Genomic DNA, 19,166 nt, shown 5'->3' on the forward strand with positions numbered 1-19,166 from the left:
GGAGTGTTATTTACGAATGGATAAGGCTACACACACTTGGATAACCACAGAAGCTACAAACATTATACTAGTTTGTTCCAGAAGCACAGCATCAAGATATTGTGGCTTTAAAAAGTATTCTAATAACCCTGACTCATTATTATTGTATTTACGTCTAAATACTGTAAATGTTTCCAGTTTCAAGTAAACTCAAGTAAATCATAAATGACTAACTTCCTTATGTCCTAAATTTCACATTCCTGCGGTTGGTCTTTTGCAAGATCCCTTTAACCAACAAAAGCCAGTTCCTTAATTATGCCGAGAAGTGACATATGCCATATTACTAATGAATTTGATAAATTCTGTAAGGTTTCGTTTTATTAGTTCATTTTTAAAAACATTCCATCCTGTTGGATAAAATTACAGTAACATAATTTTAAAAGATGTTTCAAAAACATCAGCTCACTCTCAATCCTTCAGTGAGCAGTGATTCACTGATCTTATTGATATCTTGTAAGGCATGCAGTTCATTTCTTTATTTTCTTCATGTTATTGTCTTGCCATCATGTAATCAAGGCGAGATTGAGATTGACCAGAGGATATTTCTGAAAATATGATATGCTAAAACAAGCATACTTTTCTAAAAATAAAAATAAAATAAAAAGTCCGTTATAACAGACCCGACTATCTTAAATTGTCATTAATAATATATTAGCCAACTATAAAACGTAAGTGATAAACTTGTTTTATCAAACCTCATAACCTCATAATAATCGCGGAATTCGGAACCGCATACTAGTATACTATTCGTACTAAGTTTACCATATCTTACAATGGCAGAAATAGTAAGTATGCTAGTGTGAGAAGTTATTTCTTGTGTGGTGACGTTTTCTCAAATGGGCGGGGTCATTGGGTTGTGCTTCACGCGCTGCTGTATAGCGGTCAGCTGATATTTCCACGAGTAACTTTCCAATGGGAGTCCGCGCACCGCTGTCTACGTGACATCACCGTTGTGACCAAATCGAGAAGCGTTATTTTATCCGTGATTGCTGCTTCATCGGTTTACGTCGGACTTCAGCGGCGGAATAATAACATAACCAAATTCTGAAGGACAACAAAGGAAGCACAATTCGCTGAAAAGAAACAGGTTTTTCCTCCAAAGGTAAAAAAAAAAAAAAAAAAAAAACTTCTTTGCCTTTTCAATACAATACACGCTAACAAAATGAAATGTCTTTCGTCTTAGAAATGAGTTAGTCTCATTTGCTAGTGAATATGTTTGTTTTTTGGTTCTGTCAAACATTGACCACTGAATGGTAACGTTTGGGTTGTTGTTAGTCCACAGGGTCTTATCGCCCCTCCATTTTCCTCCACACAAACTATGGCGCACAAGAAATATCTCTTGAACATGAGGATATAAAGCTATTCTATTATTAGCTATTGTGAGACATGGAAGATATAACGTTTTATTCAAGTTGTTGTGTCTGTACTGTAAACTACTGTGTTTTCATAATGTGTGTGTCGCACATTTATTCGCGTGGGTAAATGATATCCTGACCTTTGTTTGGCAGCAGGTGAACAATCATCTTGTTGTGAATGTATCCGATCGCCTGATTCTGATTATTACTGCAGTGTCTGTAACACTACTGCATTCACCGTCACAGAGAGTGGGGCGTGTTAATGTATAGGCCAAACACAATAGATGTGCTTGACACTTTTTATCATCATTAGTTCAGTTCAGAGTCAGACTCAGCTCATTTCAGATGGGGTGTCTAGTTTAGCTAGGTATCAGCATGTACTTTGATCAATCAGCTGTTTTGATGTCACTGTCCTCCCTATTATTATCAGAGCAAGTTTGTGAAATGTTTCCGATAACTTTTGAGTGCATGAAATTGTGTGAATAATAAATTGGAGGTTTAAATTAAATGATCAGATTTAATTAATAAAAGCATCAATCTGCTATATATTGGGCCCATGGTTTACCCTAGCTGAGGCCCCTACTGTAATACATGTGTGACATATGTAAGTGGATATGCCTGTTAATTTATACATTTAAGGGTATGTAGAGCAAAGATTAAACCTAAAGTTTGGAATTCTGATTATGTGGCAATATTGTCCTGATCCACAACAATAGTTTTTTTTGGTTGTGTGTGTGGATTTGCTCTGTGTGTATCAGTCATTTCAATCAGCATTGTCTCTGTGTTGTTTGAGTAATGCATTGCCAGCTTGTTCCATTAAGAGCCATTAAGTTAATAATTTACCATCACTGAGTCAAGAGAGCACTGTTTGACTTCAGCTAGATCAAATACTCACACCGCCATTGTAAGTGTATTAGTCAGCGCTGATACCATTTCCGTGGACAGAATACCCACTGTTAATGAGGCTTGAGTGGACTTTTTGAGTGGAGAGATTTTTTTTTTTTGGGCCCATGTACTGGGTGATGTTTAGAAATATGACTCATCATTTGATGCATCCAATGATTCAGATAAAGATTGCCTTCTATTTACTTTTTTTTTTCTTTTCCAAAACAATCATTTTGAATAGCCTAAATAACAGACTGTACTAGTTAAAGTAGACAGCTAAATGTCATTTTTAATATGATGTGATAGAAAGATCTATATGTCTGTCCCTCATAGCCTGATTGTCTTTTATTTCAAATTAAATATGCTTATTGATCCTCAATAAGGTCTATTTGTTAATCTAGCACTTTTTTTTTTTTTTTAAATCTCTTGAACATTTTTATGTATATTCAGCAACCATATCAGTGGATTGGCCCCATTTACTTCCATAATAGGAAAAGAAAATACTGTGGAAGTCAATGGCTACAGTCAACTGTCTGGTTACCGACATTCTTTAATATATCTTCTTTTGTGTTTAGCAGAAGAACGCAACTCACACAGGTTTGGAACAACTTGAGGGTGAGTAAATGAGGACAAAATGAGGAAATTTTTGGGTGAACAGAAGAAGAGTAGTATAGTTTTACACCTATACATGCCTAGCCTGTTAAAAACAATTACACAAAAAAGGAAAAGTACACATTTTAACTTCATAATTGCAACAACTATTAACTGCTGCCTGAGTAATATTAAGTAATTATTTATTTTTTTCATTGTTTTCTCCCAGCTAGCTTGCTCAGTTCCAGCGTGTAGATGAATTACGAGCAGCCTCCCCCCTACACAGGGCCTGGTCCCACCGCTCCTGGATACCCCCCTCCCAACGCTCCTGGATACCCTCCTCAGGGATACCCTCCTCAGGGATTCCCTGCACAGCCATACCAAGGATATCCAGTCAATACCGACCAGCCCAACCCTGGTTACCCAAACTACCCTCCTGGACCCCCTGGGTCATATCCAGTCCAGCCAGGATACCAGGGGTACCCACAACCACAGTATGGAGGCCCAATGTATGGGGAACCTCCTAAAAACACTGGTGAGATTCTTGATTTCCTGTCATGTTGAACAATTCTCATTTACACAGTCATTGGGTTAACTAACTTCCTCATAAACATCCTCATTTGTTACAGTGGAATCAACAGATTTACACAAAACACAGCTAGAACAGTTAGTGGAAATGTTTGTTGCTCATAGTTTGAGCAACAGTCATGTAATCATTAATAGCTGTATTCATTTTCCTGGTGTTCTTTTTTTTTTAATAGGAAGTTAACACAGGTCAGAGGATTACAGTATGTATAACAGCTGTTATGTAAATTACATACGTTTTTTAGCTTTGGTCACCTACTAGGTTTTTAAATCATGTTTTAATTAAGTCTAATTGACTTTTACACACAGTGGGGACCCTTTGAGAACACTTTAAAAACATTGAAAATCCACACTTATTACTAAGAGATTCTGACATTATCTATTTTAAAGTTTCCTAATGTTGTTTTGGAGTCTACTACAACAGGTTTACAAGCATCAAAGGTCAAAAAACTGTTTCATTTTATCATAATATACATTTGCACATCACCACATTTTTTTAATGGTTCTCAAAGGACTCATCAGATGAATCAGTCTCTCTAAATCCCTCCTTTCTGGGAATACTCTGCCAGGCAGCTCAGTCTGTTGTGATTGGTCTACCGCATATACAGCGCTCGTGTCGAAAAACAAAAACGCTCATTGGCATAACTGAACGCCAGCTCTGTCCTGACTCAGCGATTCTACACTTTAAACTAAACATAGTAACGAACAATGACATTGATTTTACTATATCAATCCGAGCGCGAGTCCGATGGTGAAGCGCTGGAAGAACTAGTAATTCAACCCGAACCTCCGACTCGAGCAGGACGTTTCTCAGTGATACACTACTTGGTTTGAGGTACATTATGAGATGTTGCAACTGTAATTCCTCACCATCAGCATAAACAAGTGTATGTCCATCAACAAACCGATTATTTGACTTATACTTATTTATTTACCGATGTGTATTTTTCTAATTTATTGCGGTGAAAATGTGGGAACTCAATAACAATAACAATCAATAACAGTACATTAGCCGAGCTCTAGCGTGAATGACTGATATAACATAAATGTTGGTAAAACAAATCTTGCTCCATCCTTTATCTTTACTCAAAGTAGTGAGAACAACAGACAATCTGCATTACTAGACACAGTTATAGATAATCGTGGCCCGCAACTGATTAGCAGAAGTATTTCAGTAAGACAGTGATAACGTGAGTTAGCAGGAGACCTCGACAATATAAAACTCAAAACGTAGTATTTTGAACACCGGTAGAAAATATATACATCAATAATTAGTCATACTTACAGGTTGTGATTCTGAGGAGCAAGTTAGTCCAAAGTAACTTGGTACTGACTCGTCTTTCAAGAGCAGTGAAAAAAAAACTGGCTTTACCTTCACATTATAGAGCACAGCGTCTTCTCGACATGATGCTGTCCAGTATCCACAGGAATCAGCTGCAGGTTTGAGGTTCAAGTTTTTCCCTGGTGTCTGCACGCGCAATAAGTGGGCGGGCAATATGCTAATGTTTCGTCTTGAGGTCACAACGAAACGGCTTAGGATTCGTTTGAAAAACGATTTATTTAATTGACTCAGAGTCGACTCTTACTTTTGAGACTTTATAACTTTAACTTGATATACAGTGCAATTTCAGATTTAAAACTTTGCAGGATGTTTTCATTCACCTAGACCTATGTTACACACTATATGAAGGGTCATTTTCAAAAATCCATAATTGGGGGTAATTTTTCAATAAAACAAAAGTTGTTAAAAGAAATTGTTCAGTATTTCAGAATCTGAGCTGTATGTCTGTGTTTTTCCCCCAGTGTATGTTGTGGAGCAGGGCAGACGGGAAGATTCTGGGGACCAGGCATGTTTAACTGCATGTTGGACTGCTCTGTGTTGCTGCTGTCTCTGGGACATGTTGACTTAGAATATTGAGGAAAACCGCTGTGACCCCCTCCTTTATTTGTAATGAGCTTTCACTCCATGTTCCAATCCTTATTTAATGTATGACTACTGAAAAATAACTGAAAAACAAATGTAGCCTCCATTTCCAGTAGTCCAGCTTGAAGCTCCTCTTTTTATTCCTTCAATGACGCACGATACGCACTGAGAGACTGATTACACTCATTGATCTTATTTGTAGAGGCATATTAAACAGAATGTTTTTATTATTTGTCTTATACAAATGTCATCTCTTTAATGAATGCAAAAATGTAAAATTGCTTGAATATAAGGCCAGATTTGATAATCAAATATGGCCTTGCACAGTCTGTGAATGTTTGATCTGTCTTAATATGAGTCAATCAAAGACAACAAAACGTTGTTTCTGTTAATAAAAATGATGGAAATAAGCCATGTCATCGCTTTTGTTTACTCAAAATGTGTTTTCAGTGCAGTTTCTGCGCTACTAGCATCATCAAATGGGACTGCCAAAGTAATGACTTTTAAAACAAATTTTCCGGACACTCCTCCGGTGTTGTGTTGCTGTGCCGGGAAGGTCTTGGTGCTCAAACAAGCTGAGCAATGTTTTTAAAGCACCACAGTGTTTATATTTTGAGGAAACCAACTTAAAGTTTCAGCATATTGAACTGAGATGGAGGTATTTTAACATTTAGTTTTACATATTTATCTCCACATCTGAAGCATCTGGTAAAAAATCCACTCTGAACATTTAATTGCACATCTTGTGAACATTTTAAACACAATATGAGGCAACAGACCTGAACCTTTGCCACAAAGTATAATACATATTCAACTGATTATATGCTAATTTATTATCTGCTTTCTTGTCTGCATTTTCCGTTATAAATTTAATGAAGAATTTTAGCTAAACTAGAATAGTATTGACTGGGAATCCTGTAAGGAATTGTTTGCTGAGCTGCAAATGCACTTTTAATGAGGAATCTGTTTTATTAGTCCTCACACCTCAGCAGCTCTTCATAGTGTTGTTGAAGTGCTCCAGCTGTCAGGTACTACAGACTACATGCCTTTGTCTACTCTCAAAACTAATCTCTGACAGGAATCTAGTCTATGCTGTTGAATGCAGGTTCTTAAAATATAGATGAATAGATGCTAATTGAGGGCTTTAGATACGCTGAGTATATGGCTTTGTCAGAGCCTAATGTTAATGTTTTACGTATGTTGGTGTATGGTAAGCAGCGTTTATGAATATGTGACATAACGTGTTTGTTTTGTGTCTTTTCAACATGTACATACCAGAATCTCGAGAGCAAAGTGCAACACTCTTGAGTGATGTCTTCCCCCAGCACCAGTGTGCATCATTTAACTGGAAGTGGTTACCATGGGTGTAAACTTAACTCTGCATTGCAACATGCTATTTAAAGCCTAGTTGTGTGTGTTTTTTCCCCACTGTCAGCAATGACAGCTACAGCTGGCCTGATCATTGGCCATTCGGTCTGGCCCCTGAATGGCAATGACAGCTAAATAAGTAGAATAACCCCCCCCCCCCCCCCCAACAACAACAAAATGGTTTTAAGTCAGTTATTTATATATTTTTCTGTGTAGCGTGTCAGTAGGAAATATCAGTTTATATTTCCAAACATTCTTTTTGCCATTAATTGTAATAATCCAGTGAGATTTCTGTATGCACAAGGAGTCTGGCAACAGCCAGGATGATCTGATCTCACCATCATCGAGTCCGTCTGGGATTACATGAAGAAACAGAAAAAACTGAGACAGACTAAATCCAGAAGAACTGCGGGAATGTCTCCAAGATGCTTGAAGAAACCTTCCTGCAAAGCTACAGTACTGTGAAAAGTACTGGCACTTGTGTTAAAATGCTGTAAAGTGAGAATGCTTTCAAAAATAAAATCACAAATTGAATTTATTTATGATTTAACTTCTATTAACTAATTCAAATCAATATATGGTGTAATGACCCTTTGCGTTTAAAACGGCTTTTGTCCAGGAACACTTGCGCATAGTTTTCCAGGTAGCTTTGCAGGAAGGTTTCTTCAAGCATCTCTGAGACGTTCCCGCAGTTCTTCTGGATTTAGTCTGTCTCAATTTTTTCTGTTTCTTCATGTAATCACAGACGGACTCGATGATGGTGAGATCAGATCACACCGGCTGTTGTCAGACTCCTTGTGCATACAGAAATCTCACTGGATTATTACAATTATTAATGGCAAAAAGAATGTTTAGAAATGTAAACTGATATTTCCTACTGACACACTACAGCAAAAGATATAAATAACGGGATATTAAGACTTTTGCACAGTACTGTATACAGTATATATATATATATATATTTTTTTTTTACAAAGTTTAATATGAATCGCCGCAGCCGTTTATGTTTGTCAATCCACGGAAATCTTCCCGAAACTCTTCCTAATGTTCTCAGCTGACTGTCATTCCACCTCACTGGCCCAAGACAATCACTGTTTGACTTCTAGTTCTCTGGCATTTTAACTTCAATTCTGGATAAGGGAATAACAGGACAAGTCATTGTTCTCTGTGCGTTCACAATGTAACAGTGTTATGGAACTGCTGAGTCAGTAATTACAATGTAATTCCTGCCCATCAACTGCAGAGACATATGCTGGATCGAAAATAATCTACTAGACAGAATATAATGCAATTTTGACAAAACTTAGGGAATTTAGATTTGTTGAGTTGACTGATCTTTAAATCATAATTATAAACAAAAGCAGACACATTTAACAAAAACAAAATCCTTCAAAAAATCAAATTACATATTAGAAAAAAAATAAAATTATAACGATGTACACCAAAAAAAAAAAAAAAAAATTTTTTCTTTTAGACAGAAAGAGCTGTAGGGATTGAGGGTGGCCCACTGATAAATTAGCTGTTGCTCTTTATATTAAATAAACAGACAATCACCTCATTTTCATTAAGTGAATTCTGAACTTTCGCAGCGTCACTTATGGCATTGATGGAATACAAGTGTTCTGCTCAGCTGTAAAAGGAAGAATTCAAAGTACAAATGCAAATGTTTTATTTTCATAGAATTTCCAAAGAACCTCCTTCCACCGGCGTCTGAGTGTAACTTTTCTAGATGACGCTCATATCCACACTGACTTTACCACAGTCAGAAGAGATTTTACATCAATAGAGAAAAAAAGGCCAATGGCTGCTTTAGCTTTCATAATATTTAAAGAAAACAACCTCTGCAATGAGTCTTGCAATGGATTTTCACATTACGTAACGATGAAGCCACTTCCTCGAAATGTTCTTGATTTAACACACTCAAACTGTTGTCAATGAGAATATTTTACATGTGTAGTATGTTTCACAGTTTTAAAAGACTTTAAAAAAAAACAATATATATATTACGCTTTCATCTGTTATCACTTGTCAAGTTGAATTTAAATTAATCAAATAATAATAAAAAAAAAACAGACAATCAATAATCTCTCTTACATATTATACAAAACAGTAGTCTCATGTACAGGTCGTTGATCAATGTATCAGCCCCTGTTGTGATTGTCATATATTACGGACAGAAGAGGACAGATGGTGTGAGCTGATGATCAACACATCTAACGAAGGCCAATCAGAAAGCTCAGCCTCGATTGAAATCTTCATACAGAACACTGCAGTGATGTCTACCAGGAAAATTCACGAGGAACGAGACGAGGAAATGTCGAGATGCTGTAGTTCCTTTTGAATGTGTTCCAGTATAGTTTCAGAAACATGTATGAGAGCAGGTGACTGTTTTATTGGGTAATGCGGCCCGAGTGTGCGGTGAACTGATTGAGTGTGATTTTCTGTAATGGTTTGATATGCAGTCATGAAAAACCAAAGCAGTGAGCCATCACACTATCATCACATGAACGTCCCCCACTCACAGCCAGTCTGAAATGACTAAAAAATATTTACCACTTCCTATAAAGTCAAAATGCCACTACAAAATCATTGTTCACAAGTGCTTTTTTTCAATATTGGGTCATAGTGTTCTTGCTGCTGGCTCTCGGTTCTCCATATTTGGGAAACGTCTCTGCAGCACGCTGTTGTTTCTCTCCGTAGGAGATGGTGTGGCATCAGCAACAGCTGAACTCTGTTACCTCCTGCCCATCTCGTTCTGTTTGAGGAACTGGATGTTAGCGCTGCTGTCTGCCAGTTCAGGGTACTGCTCCACCGGGAGCACGTAGTAGCCCTCGTATCCCACAACCTTCCCCATTGCTAACAGTTGTTGCTTCTCATTTTCAGCCCACACGCGTCCTCCTTCCCTGCCCTCGCGCGCTTGCTGCTGCTCCCTGGCCCAGGCTCCGGAAAGCGCCCTCTGGTGGGCCTGTTCCAGTACGCGGCTCCGCTCCTTTTCCAGAACCTCTGCTGACAGCCCGTATCGGATGCTGTATGTGAGTTTGGAGGAGTGGATTTCTAGAGTGACGCCGCGGCGGGAGCGTCCGCTGATCGTTACATTTATCCCGCTCTCCAGCGATTTGTGACCACTGCTGAGACCCAGCGCCAACAAGTCGCTGTCAGCAAGTCCAAGCTTCACAAAGAAGTGGCAATCCCGGCCATCGATGGTGTAATGAGTGCCGTCCAGGTAGATGGCGTTGCTGAGGATCTGTGATATTTTGCGACTGTCTTCGCTAGCTGAGCTGGACAGATCTGTTAATACATGGCCATCCCTGATAGCGAGCATCATGCCTTTGCCCACGATGGGGGTGCTGGTGCCAAACCAGTAACCGGGCTTGTCACGCTTGGCACGCCGCAGTTTATTGAGCCGCCTCCCTTCAAGAACCATGAAGGCCTGGTTGTGTCTGTCTACTGAATGCTGAACTCCAGTGAAGAGCTGTAATGGAATGAATAGTTAGTGACACCTGATAAAAGTGGTTCCATAATAATGATTCTCGTAAAGACCGGGACACACCAAACCGACGCCAAAGAACTAGCGCTGATGAAAGCCGACTGTGCTGTCGCATCAGGTCGCCTGTGTCGGGGGGGAAAACCTGCTTGAACACACCAAGAGAACTACAGCTGACTGTCAGCTAGAATGCACGTTCTGCACCTGCATGTAAATGAGACAACTGTCTATTTCTGAAGATATATTCATCTATATTCGTTATTCAAAAAGGGAAACCGACGCTGCAGGCTGCAGATACACAAACCGTAAACAAAGCAGTGCGTGCTCACCGTTTTGAATATCAATCCTGCGAAACACTGTCTTCATTCCACTCCGCTCATGTTAATATTGAAATATTCGACAAGGAACACTCAGGTAAGATGACGTAACCTTCTATCTGTATCGTTTTGACTTCTTTGCTCGCTGTTCTGCTATTATTCTAGTGCACTGACTCGTTCACTAAGCTGAACAGTCAATCAGAGTTCTCTCTCTCACCGACGGCCGACGCCGATTCAACATGTCGAATCGGCCGTAAAAAAGCAGACGAGGATCAATTTCAGCCGACTGTGCGGAACACACTGAGAAAACTTAGTCGGCCGAAGCACAAAAACTGCCCGACGGCCGACCGTCGGCTTGGTGTGTCCCGGGCTTAAGGTCACCTTCAGTTCAAGGTTGTCAGATGTGTCTAAGGCAGGGGTTCTCAACTCTGGCCCTCGAGATCCACTTTCCTGCAGAGTTTCCCTCCAACCTTGATTAAACCTCACCTACCTGCAACTTTCTAATCCTGAAGACCTTGATTAGCTTGTTCAGGTGTGTTTGATTAGGGTTCATCAATCTAAACTCTGCAGGAAACTGGACCTTGAGGGCCAGAACTGCTTTGAACTAGTACTTTGTTGACACTAAAAACGTTAATTTGTCAATTCTGTTTGTCCAATTTATAGCCTCACAAACTTAAATATTTGGATTTGGTGCTTAAGAAATGCTGATTTGGTGCTCTTATTGTTATCAATGTTAAAAGCAGTTGTGCTCATTATTTTTGTGGAAACTGTGATAAAAAAAAAAAAATCAGGATTTTTTGATTAAGTGAAAATTCAGTGTTTGTTCAATAAACATCAATTATTTGAAATAAATATTTTGTAACATTAGAAATGTGGTAACAATAAGGTTCATTAGTTAACATTAGTTAACTACCTTAGATAACATGAACTAAGAATGAAAAATACTTCTTATTTTTATAAAATTAATCTTAGTTCATTTAAATCTCAACATTTACTAACACGTTATTAAAATCAAAAAGGTTGTATTTGTTAACATTAGTTAATGCACTGTGAACTAACATGAACTAACAATGAACATCTGTATTTAAATTAACTAACATTAACAAAGATTAATAAATACTGAAACAAATGTATTGCTCATTGTTAGTTCATGTTAGTTAATACACTAACTAATGTTAACTAATGAACCTCATTTATACCATAAATGTCATTACTCTCCCTTTTGTGTCAATTTAGTACATCCTTGCAGAATAAAGTAAAAAAAATAAAAAATTCGAACAAATATTTCACATAACTGTCTTTATAAAAAAAAAAGTGCTAATATTGAAAGTAAACAAATAATACTAAATAAAAAAACGGTAAAACCATTTGCTCAGCAAATGTTGACAAATTAGTTTATGTAGAAAGGAGCGCAACATTAACTCACCTGAGTATTATCCGAGTCCTGACTGGCAAGTATCTCATAAGGAGGGTTAACAAAATAAAGCGAGTGTCTAGGAAACCCTGGTATGATGTTGCTGAGCTGGAAGCCAAACATAACCAGCCAACTCTTCACATCTGCAAGACAAACCAATGTGAGTTATTTATACATCACTTCTGTTCAGCCCACAAATACCAAGCAGGAAACTTTATCACCCTCTCACCTGTCACATAGTTTTTCACATCAATCATTTCGCTGAGTGGATTATTGTTCTTGAACATATACAGGTTGAAGGGAGCTGGCTCTTTGCCTATCTTCGGCCACAAAGTATGGTCAGGGGCAATCCATCTTCCTGCCAGCACGTCATAGTCTCTCTGGGCAAAGTGAACCAGCTTTGTGAGAGGATCATAAAGCCCTCCATGAAATCCCAATATGAGCTGGAAATCCGGGTTGGAATCATGGTAGATCTCGCCGTATGCCGTGTACTGCATCTGCTTGACCATCTGCCCATTGCTGCTGAAGATGGCCAGTGGAGTGCCTACGTTGTCGGAGGCAATGTAGTATTCCTCCCCACCGCTGACCTCCATAGCGAACAGATGACCCTGCAGGTCATAGTAGAAGGAGGTGATTTCAGCTCTCGAGTGGTTGTAAACATGGGTGACCCTAGTGGGGTAGTTCAAGTCGGCGTAGAAGTATTGCTGATGCTCGCCTTCATTAGTTCTGCGGGAGACACGGCGGCCCAAGCCATCATAGCGGTAGCGTACGCTCCAACCCCCTGCCGTGCGGCTGTAGGCTCGCTCGAGAAGACCTTTGGAGTTGTACTCGAAGATATCCGAGCCCCTCTGTGCAAGCATGCCGTCCTCATCGAGCTGATACTGCATATCACCGAGCCGCGTGATTCGGTCTCGAAGATCGTAGCGTAGAGGCAGCAGACGGGCACTGTTACCAGGGTTTAGCAAATGAAGATTGCCATTTAGGTCATAGCTGTAGCGCCACGTAGACCAATCGTCAACTTTGACGCCCACAAGTTGCCCGTCACCGTCATATTCGTAGCGGTACTGTGTGGTATTAGCATAGGGACCGATCTTCAGTTCACGTTTGATAACACGGCCCATGCTGTCATACTGCACCGTCATCCAATACATCAATGAGCGGAAGATTTCGTACTGCACTTCCTTGATGCGGCCATGTGCGTCAAAATGCTTACTGAGTGTCATCACAGCCGTAGTGATGATTTGGTTGATGTCGTAGTATATGATGCCAAACTTGCCAAAGTGTTCGACCTTACCAGATATCTCATCGTAGCGGTACAGGTCCACAAGAAGTGGGGTTTCCCCTATTACCGGCTTTATGCTGGCCACCCTGAAGCTGTTGTCATGATAAGTGTAGTCAAAGCGAGCGTTGACCATTCCTTCCTCTGAGAAGCGGTACATCTGTTTGTCCACTAGGGGGCCCAGTTTGCGATAGCGAATGGTGCAAGAGAAGCCTCCACTCTGCAAGTTGACCATTTTGAGCACTCCAGTCGTCTCATCATAGCCAAAGGTAACCGCAGTGGCATCATACAGCACCTCCGAGAGCTTTCCCAGCTTCCCGTACTTGTAGAGCACACGCCGGCCTGTTCCAAGGTAGAACATGGCACGTGGACGGCCATCCTCACTGAAGTCGTGGATGATGGTGGCATTACTCTCTGGGGGGTTGTAGGTGTTGCGAATGTAACCAACAGACACATGGGTGGCCATAGTGTGTCTGGCCATACTCGGCATAGTGACTGCCGTGAGCCGGCCTGCTGTGTCAAAATCAAAGACATACTGTTTCTGACTCTGCTGGAGCAGCAATACCATGGACTGTAGAGTGAAATAGAAAGAGAAAAATTAAAAAGGTGAGCAAAATACATTCATACATGAGTACTGTAGGAAAAACAAATCTCCACTGCAGTTGAAAAAAGTCAACTCACTTTGTCCATGTAGCTGAAGCTCCACACTTTCCCATCAACAAAGGTTCGAGACAAGATCCGTCCGAATGTGTCAAACTCACTTTTCTCGCTCATGCTGCCCCTCTGCAAGCCCACCAACCGTCCAGTGGGTGAATAAGACACATTGACCAGGGCTAAGCTGCTGCTGGGGAGCCAGGTGGCCGGTCGGCCTTGGGCGTCGTAGATGATCCTCAGTGTGAATTTGCGGTGGTCATCGTAGATCTTCTCAGTTCTGGTGTTGCGGTCATAGTCAATGGACAGAAGGTTTCTGCTGTGGACCTACGGGAAAACATTTAAGGTTTTTCCAAGATCTAAACTCCAAATTCACACATCAAATGTTAAAATTTTACATAGCAAATCTCAACTGACTGTCTCAAATTCTGTCTCAAATCTCAACTGTTTATATCATCGCCAAATGTAAACTCTCTCATCGCCCAACTCTGATCTGCCACATGTGGACTATTAGGCATAAAAGTATTATAAACATTAATATTATGAATTTCAATGAAGCTGCTTTGAAACAATGTTTATTGTGAAAAGCACTATACATAAAATTGACTTTACTTGTAAACTAACTTCAATGGTAAAATGAAAAACTTACGCGCAACTTTCTGCCAAACACAGTGACCTTGCCCTTGGTCAGCTCTTTTCTCATGCGCCATTCAATTGAGTTGAGGCCGCTGTCAGTGGGTAGGGTGATGTTGCGCCTCCCGATGGTCGGGCTCACAGATCCTGCAAGAACGTGGGGCTCAGTATGAAAGCTGATGCCCATCCCATTAGCATAGGACACCCGCAGTGTGCCGTTGTGGTACAACTGATAGCTATTCCGCACTTGGTCTGTGAAAACATAACAATAAGTTGTAAAAGAGGTTGGCAAGGATTATAAAACCAGATTATACTCTTTAAATAATACATTATAAACAAACATTATTTAATATTTCACATAACATTATGAATGTACACATATACACTACTGTTCAAAAGTCTGGGATCCGTAAGATTTTTTAATGTTTTTGAAAGAAGTCTCTTATGCTCACCAAGGCTGCATTTATTTGATCAAAAAACAGAGTAAAAACTGTAATGTAAAATAAATGTTTTTAAAATGTCATTTATTCTTGTGATGGCAAAGCTGAATTTTCAGCATCATTACTCCAGGCTTCAGTGTCACATGATCCTTCAGAAATCATTCTAATATGCCCATTTCCTGTCTTAAGAAACATTTCTTATTATTATCAATGTTGTAATAGATTTTTTCAGGATTCTTTGATGAATAGAAAGTTAAAATAACAGCCTTCATTTGCAATAGAATCTTTTGTCAATTTACTGTCTGAAACTGAAAACTGAAACTTTACTGTCAATTTTGATCATTTTAATGTGTCCTTGCTAAATAAAAGTATTAATTTATTTAAAATCTTACTGACACCAATCTTTAAAACGATAGTGAAATGAATATGAAAATATATAATTACTGTTTCATGTGATGTATATAAATGAACTACTGTTTATCTGTGAAGTATTTTACAATGTAATGTTTGTATTAAGGCAAGTTATTATAAAGTGTTCCCTAAAACCAGCCTCATTTCATTTAGTATGAAGATTAGGTCTGATCTGACAGTCTATTGTGCATTAGGGGAAACGCAGCACTGTGGAGCGGATGTGTGTAATGCGGCTTTTGGTTATAAAGAAGATTTAGCTTTGGCTAAAAGCAGCACAAACATCTTCAGTTCCATTTACAAGCTATAATTGGATCAGACGCGGCTTTCCACCAAAATTTACCTGGGAAATACAATCATGTACAATTTCAAAGTCATAAAAAAAATCCAAGTGCATTTTGGTATACTGCTAACAAGCAGATGGCACCCAAAGGGTAGATTTTCATGTAATTTGTCTTGAGTAAACAGTAAAAGCATAGGCCTACTCTTTACAGGAAGTACAAGTAAGTTGCGTGAGAAAATCCATCAACAACACATAATCCACTGGATATAAAGAAAAGATTTTAAGCTTTCAAGCTTTTGCCTACTGAAAGAACCCCTAAAGGACGCCTATGGTAAATTGTAAAATGGGGATTTTTCTGCTCTGCTGGATTCCACACATTCAAACAATGTGGTCTCCCTGCGGGTAGTAAAGAGAAAAATCAGTCTACCTGCCTGCTGTGTGTTTTGGTCTTAATGGATGTGATTTACAGGGGAAATGGGGGGCATCAGCATGAGATCTGGACTGAGATTTGTTCTTTGTGTTCTGTGTGTGTACCTTGAACCACAATGTAGGACGCCTCTACAGATGAGAGATTAGTGATGACCGTGACATCATCATCTCGGTTTGAGCTCTCCATGTCAATATTGATGGACTCCTCCATTTCACGGCGCAGACTGGTCACCACACCAGTGGGATATGTGACGTTGGTTAGACGACCCTCACTGTCATAGCTGTGAAGAAGAGAATCAAGACAAAACTCACTATGATTGTAATAAATAGCCAGCAGTGTTGGTGGAAATTAATTATTTTTTAAATTAATTTATAATTCATTTGTAATGTTTTAAATAGTTTAAAACCAGTGGGATTTTAGTATTATTTACATAATATAGTATTATTATAGTATTTATTCATATTTTGAGTAATTTTGCTATGCACTTTTGTCATTTAAAAAAAATATTTCTATATAGCTTTATTTCATTTTTTTAAATATTTTTTTTAGTAACAGTAATGCTTCGACTTAAACCTCAGGTAATTGCCAAGGATTTTTTTAAAGAGGAATTAACTATTAATAATTCTAGTTTTAGTTAACAATAACAAAATAGTTTGAAAAAACAACTGCAATGTTACTTCATCTACAGTAAATAAGAGTCTGGAGCAGTTCTTGCATACAGACACTAGGTGGCTGTGCTGTGCTACAAAAACATCCTCTGCTCTGACAGTAGATGAAGAGACCAGGCAGATGATAATAACCACAGTGCTTAGACTCATAAAAAGTCCCAATGAGAATCTGGGGTGCTAATTCTGAACAGTTGCACCCCTTTTGCGTGCAACATTTCAGCAAAAAACCTGCATTTATAATCACTCTCCAGGTTAACATCCATCTAAGTAAATGTCAGTCTTTTCAGTGCAAACAGGCCTCCTATTATGTAAATTGGTCTTATTATAGATTACCTTATTAACATAGGTCAATAAACATTGCGCTATTACTTCCCACGAAAAGAGATTTTAATGTACATTGCATCAGTAATTTATCAAAAGATTTTTCTGCATTTAAAAAGTTCTGTTGTCATATCCCACATTTCATACTCACTCGTAAAAGTTGGTCCATCCGGTCTCATCCGACTTGGAGGCTAAAAGTTCAGTGTTAGCATCATAACTGAGCTGTGCCACCTCCTGGCTGAGGGCGGACAATGAACGTAGGCTGCCGGCTGGGTCCATTCCCAGTGTTACCACCTGGTTCTCTGGCAACAGGACAAGCCTGATGGAGCCAGACGCCTCCCTCCTCACCCGAAGTGTATTGTTAGAGGCATCGGTAACTGCCGCTAACTCTCCGTCCAGTCCGTAGGTGAAGTTATACAGGGCCAAGCCTGTAATGAGGCTAACCGTTTGCTTATGAAGGCCGTCGGAGCCAAACACATAAAGCTCCTGTTCTAGAGATGAACCCACTTCATATTGTCCACTTGCCGTGGCGTTGGGCCGGTTACTGCGGACCGAACGCACACGAATGTTGTTCAGGTCAGCTATGTACAGGGTACCATCCGGTGACACCGCCAGCGAAGCGGGACAATTGAGGCCGGCGTCCGCAGCGTAGCCCTCATCTCCTGAGAAACAGTTGCAGTTGACGTCGTTCTTGCAGTCGCATTCGGAGGCAGCGCCGGCTAGCAGGGAGATCTCGCCGCTGGTGCTAACCTGCCGGATGCGGTTGATACGCTTCTCGTCGGTTTCGGCAATGTAGAGCACACCTGTGTGGGAGATGGCGATGGCTGTGGCGCTCTCCAAGGCAGAATGGATGGCTAGTTTGCTGAGCGAGTAATCAATGCCAGGGACCTGGCAGTGCATGGGCCGCCCTGCAATAATGCTGACCTGGTGGTTCTCAGAGATACGCAGGATGATGTTGTTCTCCAGCACGTACAGAGAGTTGTCCATAGGGTTGGTGGCCAGGTCTGTAGGCCACTCCAGACGTACCTGAAACATCAAATGTTAGATAAACATTAGAGGAAAAAGTACATGAACACAAAAAAAGTACTATAACTGGGGATGTTGAGCAGTTGTGGTACGTGAGTGTAAATTCAGCTTTGCCGAGGGATATTTTTCTGCCTCTGCTTTTGATATCGCTCTGTTCATTTTATCCCTGTTTCTGGTCAGATGGGATGCATTTTCCATTTCTGGCAGTAGATTTCCTACTGGCATTTTAAAAAATTGTGTTACAGATTCTTCTGAGTGGAACGAATCAGCGGGCCTATGAATTTATTACAATGATAGACAAATGATGACAGCGGCTTGATTGATAATCCAGTTCCATTGTTTGTCACTGTCATTGTAAAATGTTAATACCCAAAGAGAGACTCTGACAAGCAAATATTGGATAGTGCTAGCTCAAACACGCAAGGATGAAACGTAAAGAAAACGCATTTCGCAGTGCAGACTGCAATGAACAGGCTGAAATGTGTTCACACAACTGTGTTTGAAAGCTTATCTAATTGCTTCATGGGGCCTGTAAATTGTTTCATTAAATTTATAGTAAACAAGTTCATTATTAAAAATATATTGGTTAAACGATTATTTTCTGTATTTTTACTTTTCATTTTGTATTAATTACACTGTATTTGTAAATTTTCTCAACTTGCCATTAATACTTCAATAAAGACATTCTCATTAAAATGCTTTTTAACAAATCACACATTGTGTAAATTAATAATGATCAAACTAGCTCAAACATTTAGAATTTAGAATATGCTCTCGTACAAAAATTATTTCTCTTTGATACAGGGATGTAGTGGAGGCTAAACGCACGTAAACGCCGTTTACGCACCTCCCAAAATTCGGAAATAGCGTTTGCCCACCTCCAAAGTGCGTTTATCCACCTCAAATTGCGTTTATCCACCTCTAAATTTCACGTTATTTGAGCGGACTTTGCTTTTCCAGTGCGTGATCGCCTTATCGGTACATGATTCGAGCATTTGGGCCGTTAATGACAGAGCAGAACGTTGAGCAGAGAGCGCAGCGCGCCGACACACACACGCCGACACA

General features: G+C 39.7%; 2 protein-coding genes across 9 annotated transcripts in view; one reads left to right on the top strand and one right to left on the bottom strand.

The window, feature by feature from the left end:
• Window positions 1-928: 928 nt before the first annotated feature.
• LOC309477490 (cysteine-rich and transmembrane domain-containing protein 1) lies at window positions 929-5,789 on the top strand. Of its 4 annotated transcripts, none has more exons than XM_082140756.1 (4): window positions 929-1,141; window positions 2,855-2,894; window positions 3,104-3,405; window positions 5,259-5,789. In XM_082140756.1, exons 3-4 carry the CDS (start codon window positions 3,126-3,128, stop codon window positions 5,363-5,365), a joined length of 387 nt encoding a protein of 128 aa, XP_081996882.1. In that variant the 5' UTR covers window positions 929-1,141; window positions 2,855-2,894; window positions 3,104-3,125; the 3' UTR covers window positions 5,366-5,789. The 4 variants fall into 4 exon arrangements, with proteins under 4 accessions (XP_081996882.1, XP_081996883.1, XP_081996880.1 ...); XM_082140757.1 differs by having other exon boundaries at window positions 2,858-2,894; XM_082140754.1 differs by having other exon boundaries at window positions 930-1,141; window positions 3,100-3,405.
• A 1,949-nt stretch (window positions 5,790-7,738) lies between these two features.
• Window positions 7,739-19,166, bottom strand: part of tenm2b (teneurin transmembrane protein 2b) — a 349,866-nt gene continuing 338,438 nt past the window's right edge. For all 5 annotated transcript variants that reach the window (XM_082140873.1, XM_082140876.1, XM_082140874.1 and 2 more), the window contains 7 exons: window positions 17,227-18,101; window positions 16,191-16,366; window positions 14,542-14,777; window positions 13,923-14,219; window positions 12,192-13,812; window positions 11,975-12,105; window positions 7,739-10,219 (listed from right to left, as the gene is read on the bottom strand). In XM_082140873.1, the coding sequence (XP_081996999.1) occupies window positions 9,482-10,219; window positions 11,975-12,105; window positions 12,192-13,812; window positions 13,923-14,219; window positions 14,542-14,777; window positions 16,191-16,366; window positions 17,227-18,101 (4,074 nt within the window). In that variant the 3' untranslated portion in view covers window positions 7,739-9,481. The remainder of the gene's footprint in view (window positions 10,220-11,974; window positions 12,106-12,191; window positions 13,813-13,922; window positions 14,220-14,541; window positions 14,778-16,190; window positions 16,367-17,226; window positions 18,102-19,166) is intronic.

Source organism: Leuciscus leuciscus, assembly GCF_965113295.1.
Source record: "Leuciscus leuciscus genome assembly, chromosome: 16".
NCBI lineage: Eukaryota > Metazoa > Chordata > Actinopteri > Cypriniformes > Leuciscidae > Leuciscus > Leuciscus leuciscus.

Bases quoted from the DNA above. Each gene is read 5' to 3' on its own strand.
- LOC309477490 (XM_082140756.1), top strand. From the start codon at position 3,126: ATGAATTACGAGCAGCCTCCCCCCTACACAGGGCCTGGTCCCACCGCT. The intron at 3,406-5,258 runs GTGAGATTCTTG...TTTTTCCCCCAG, and splicing joins GGAACCTCCTAAAAACACTG to TGTATGTTGTGGAGCAGGGC.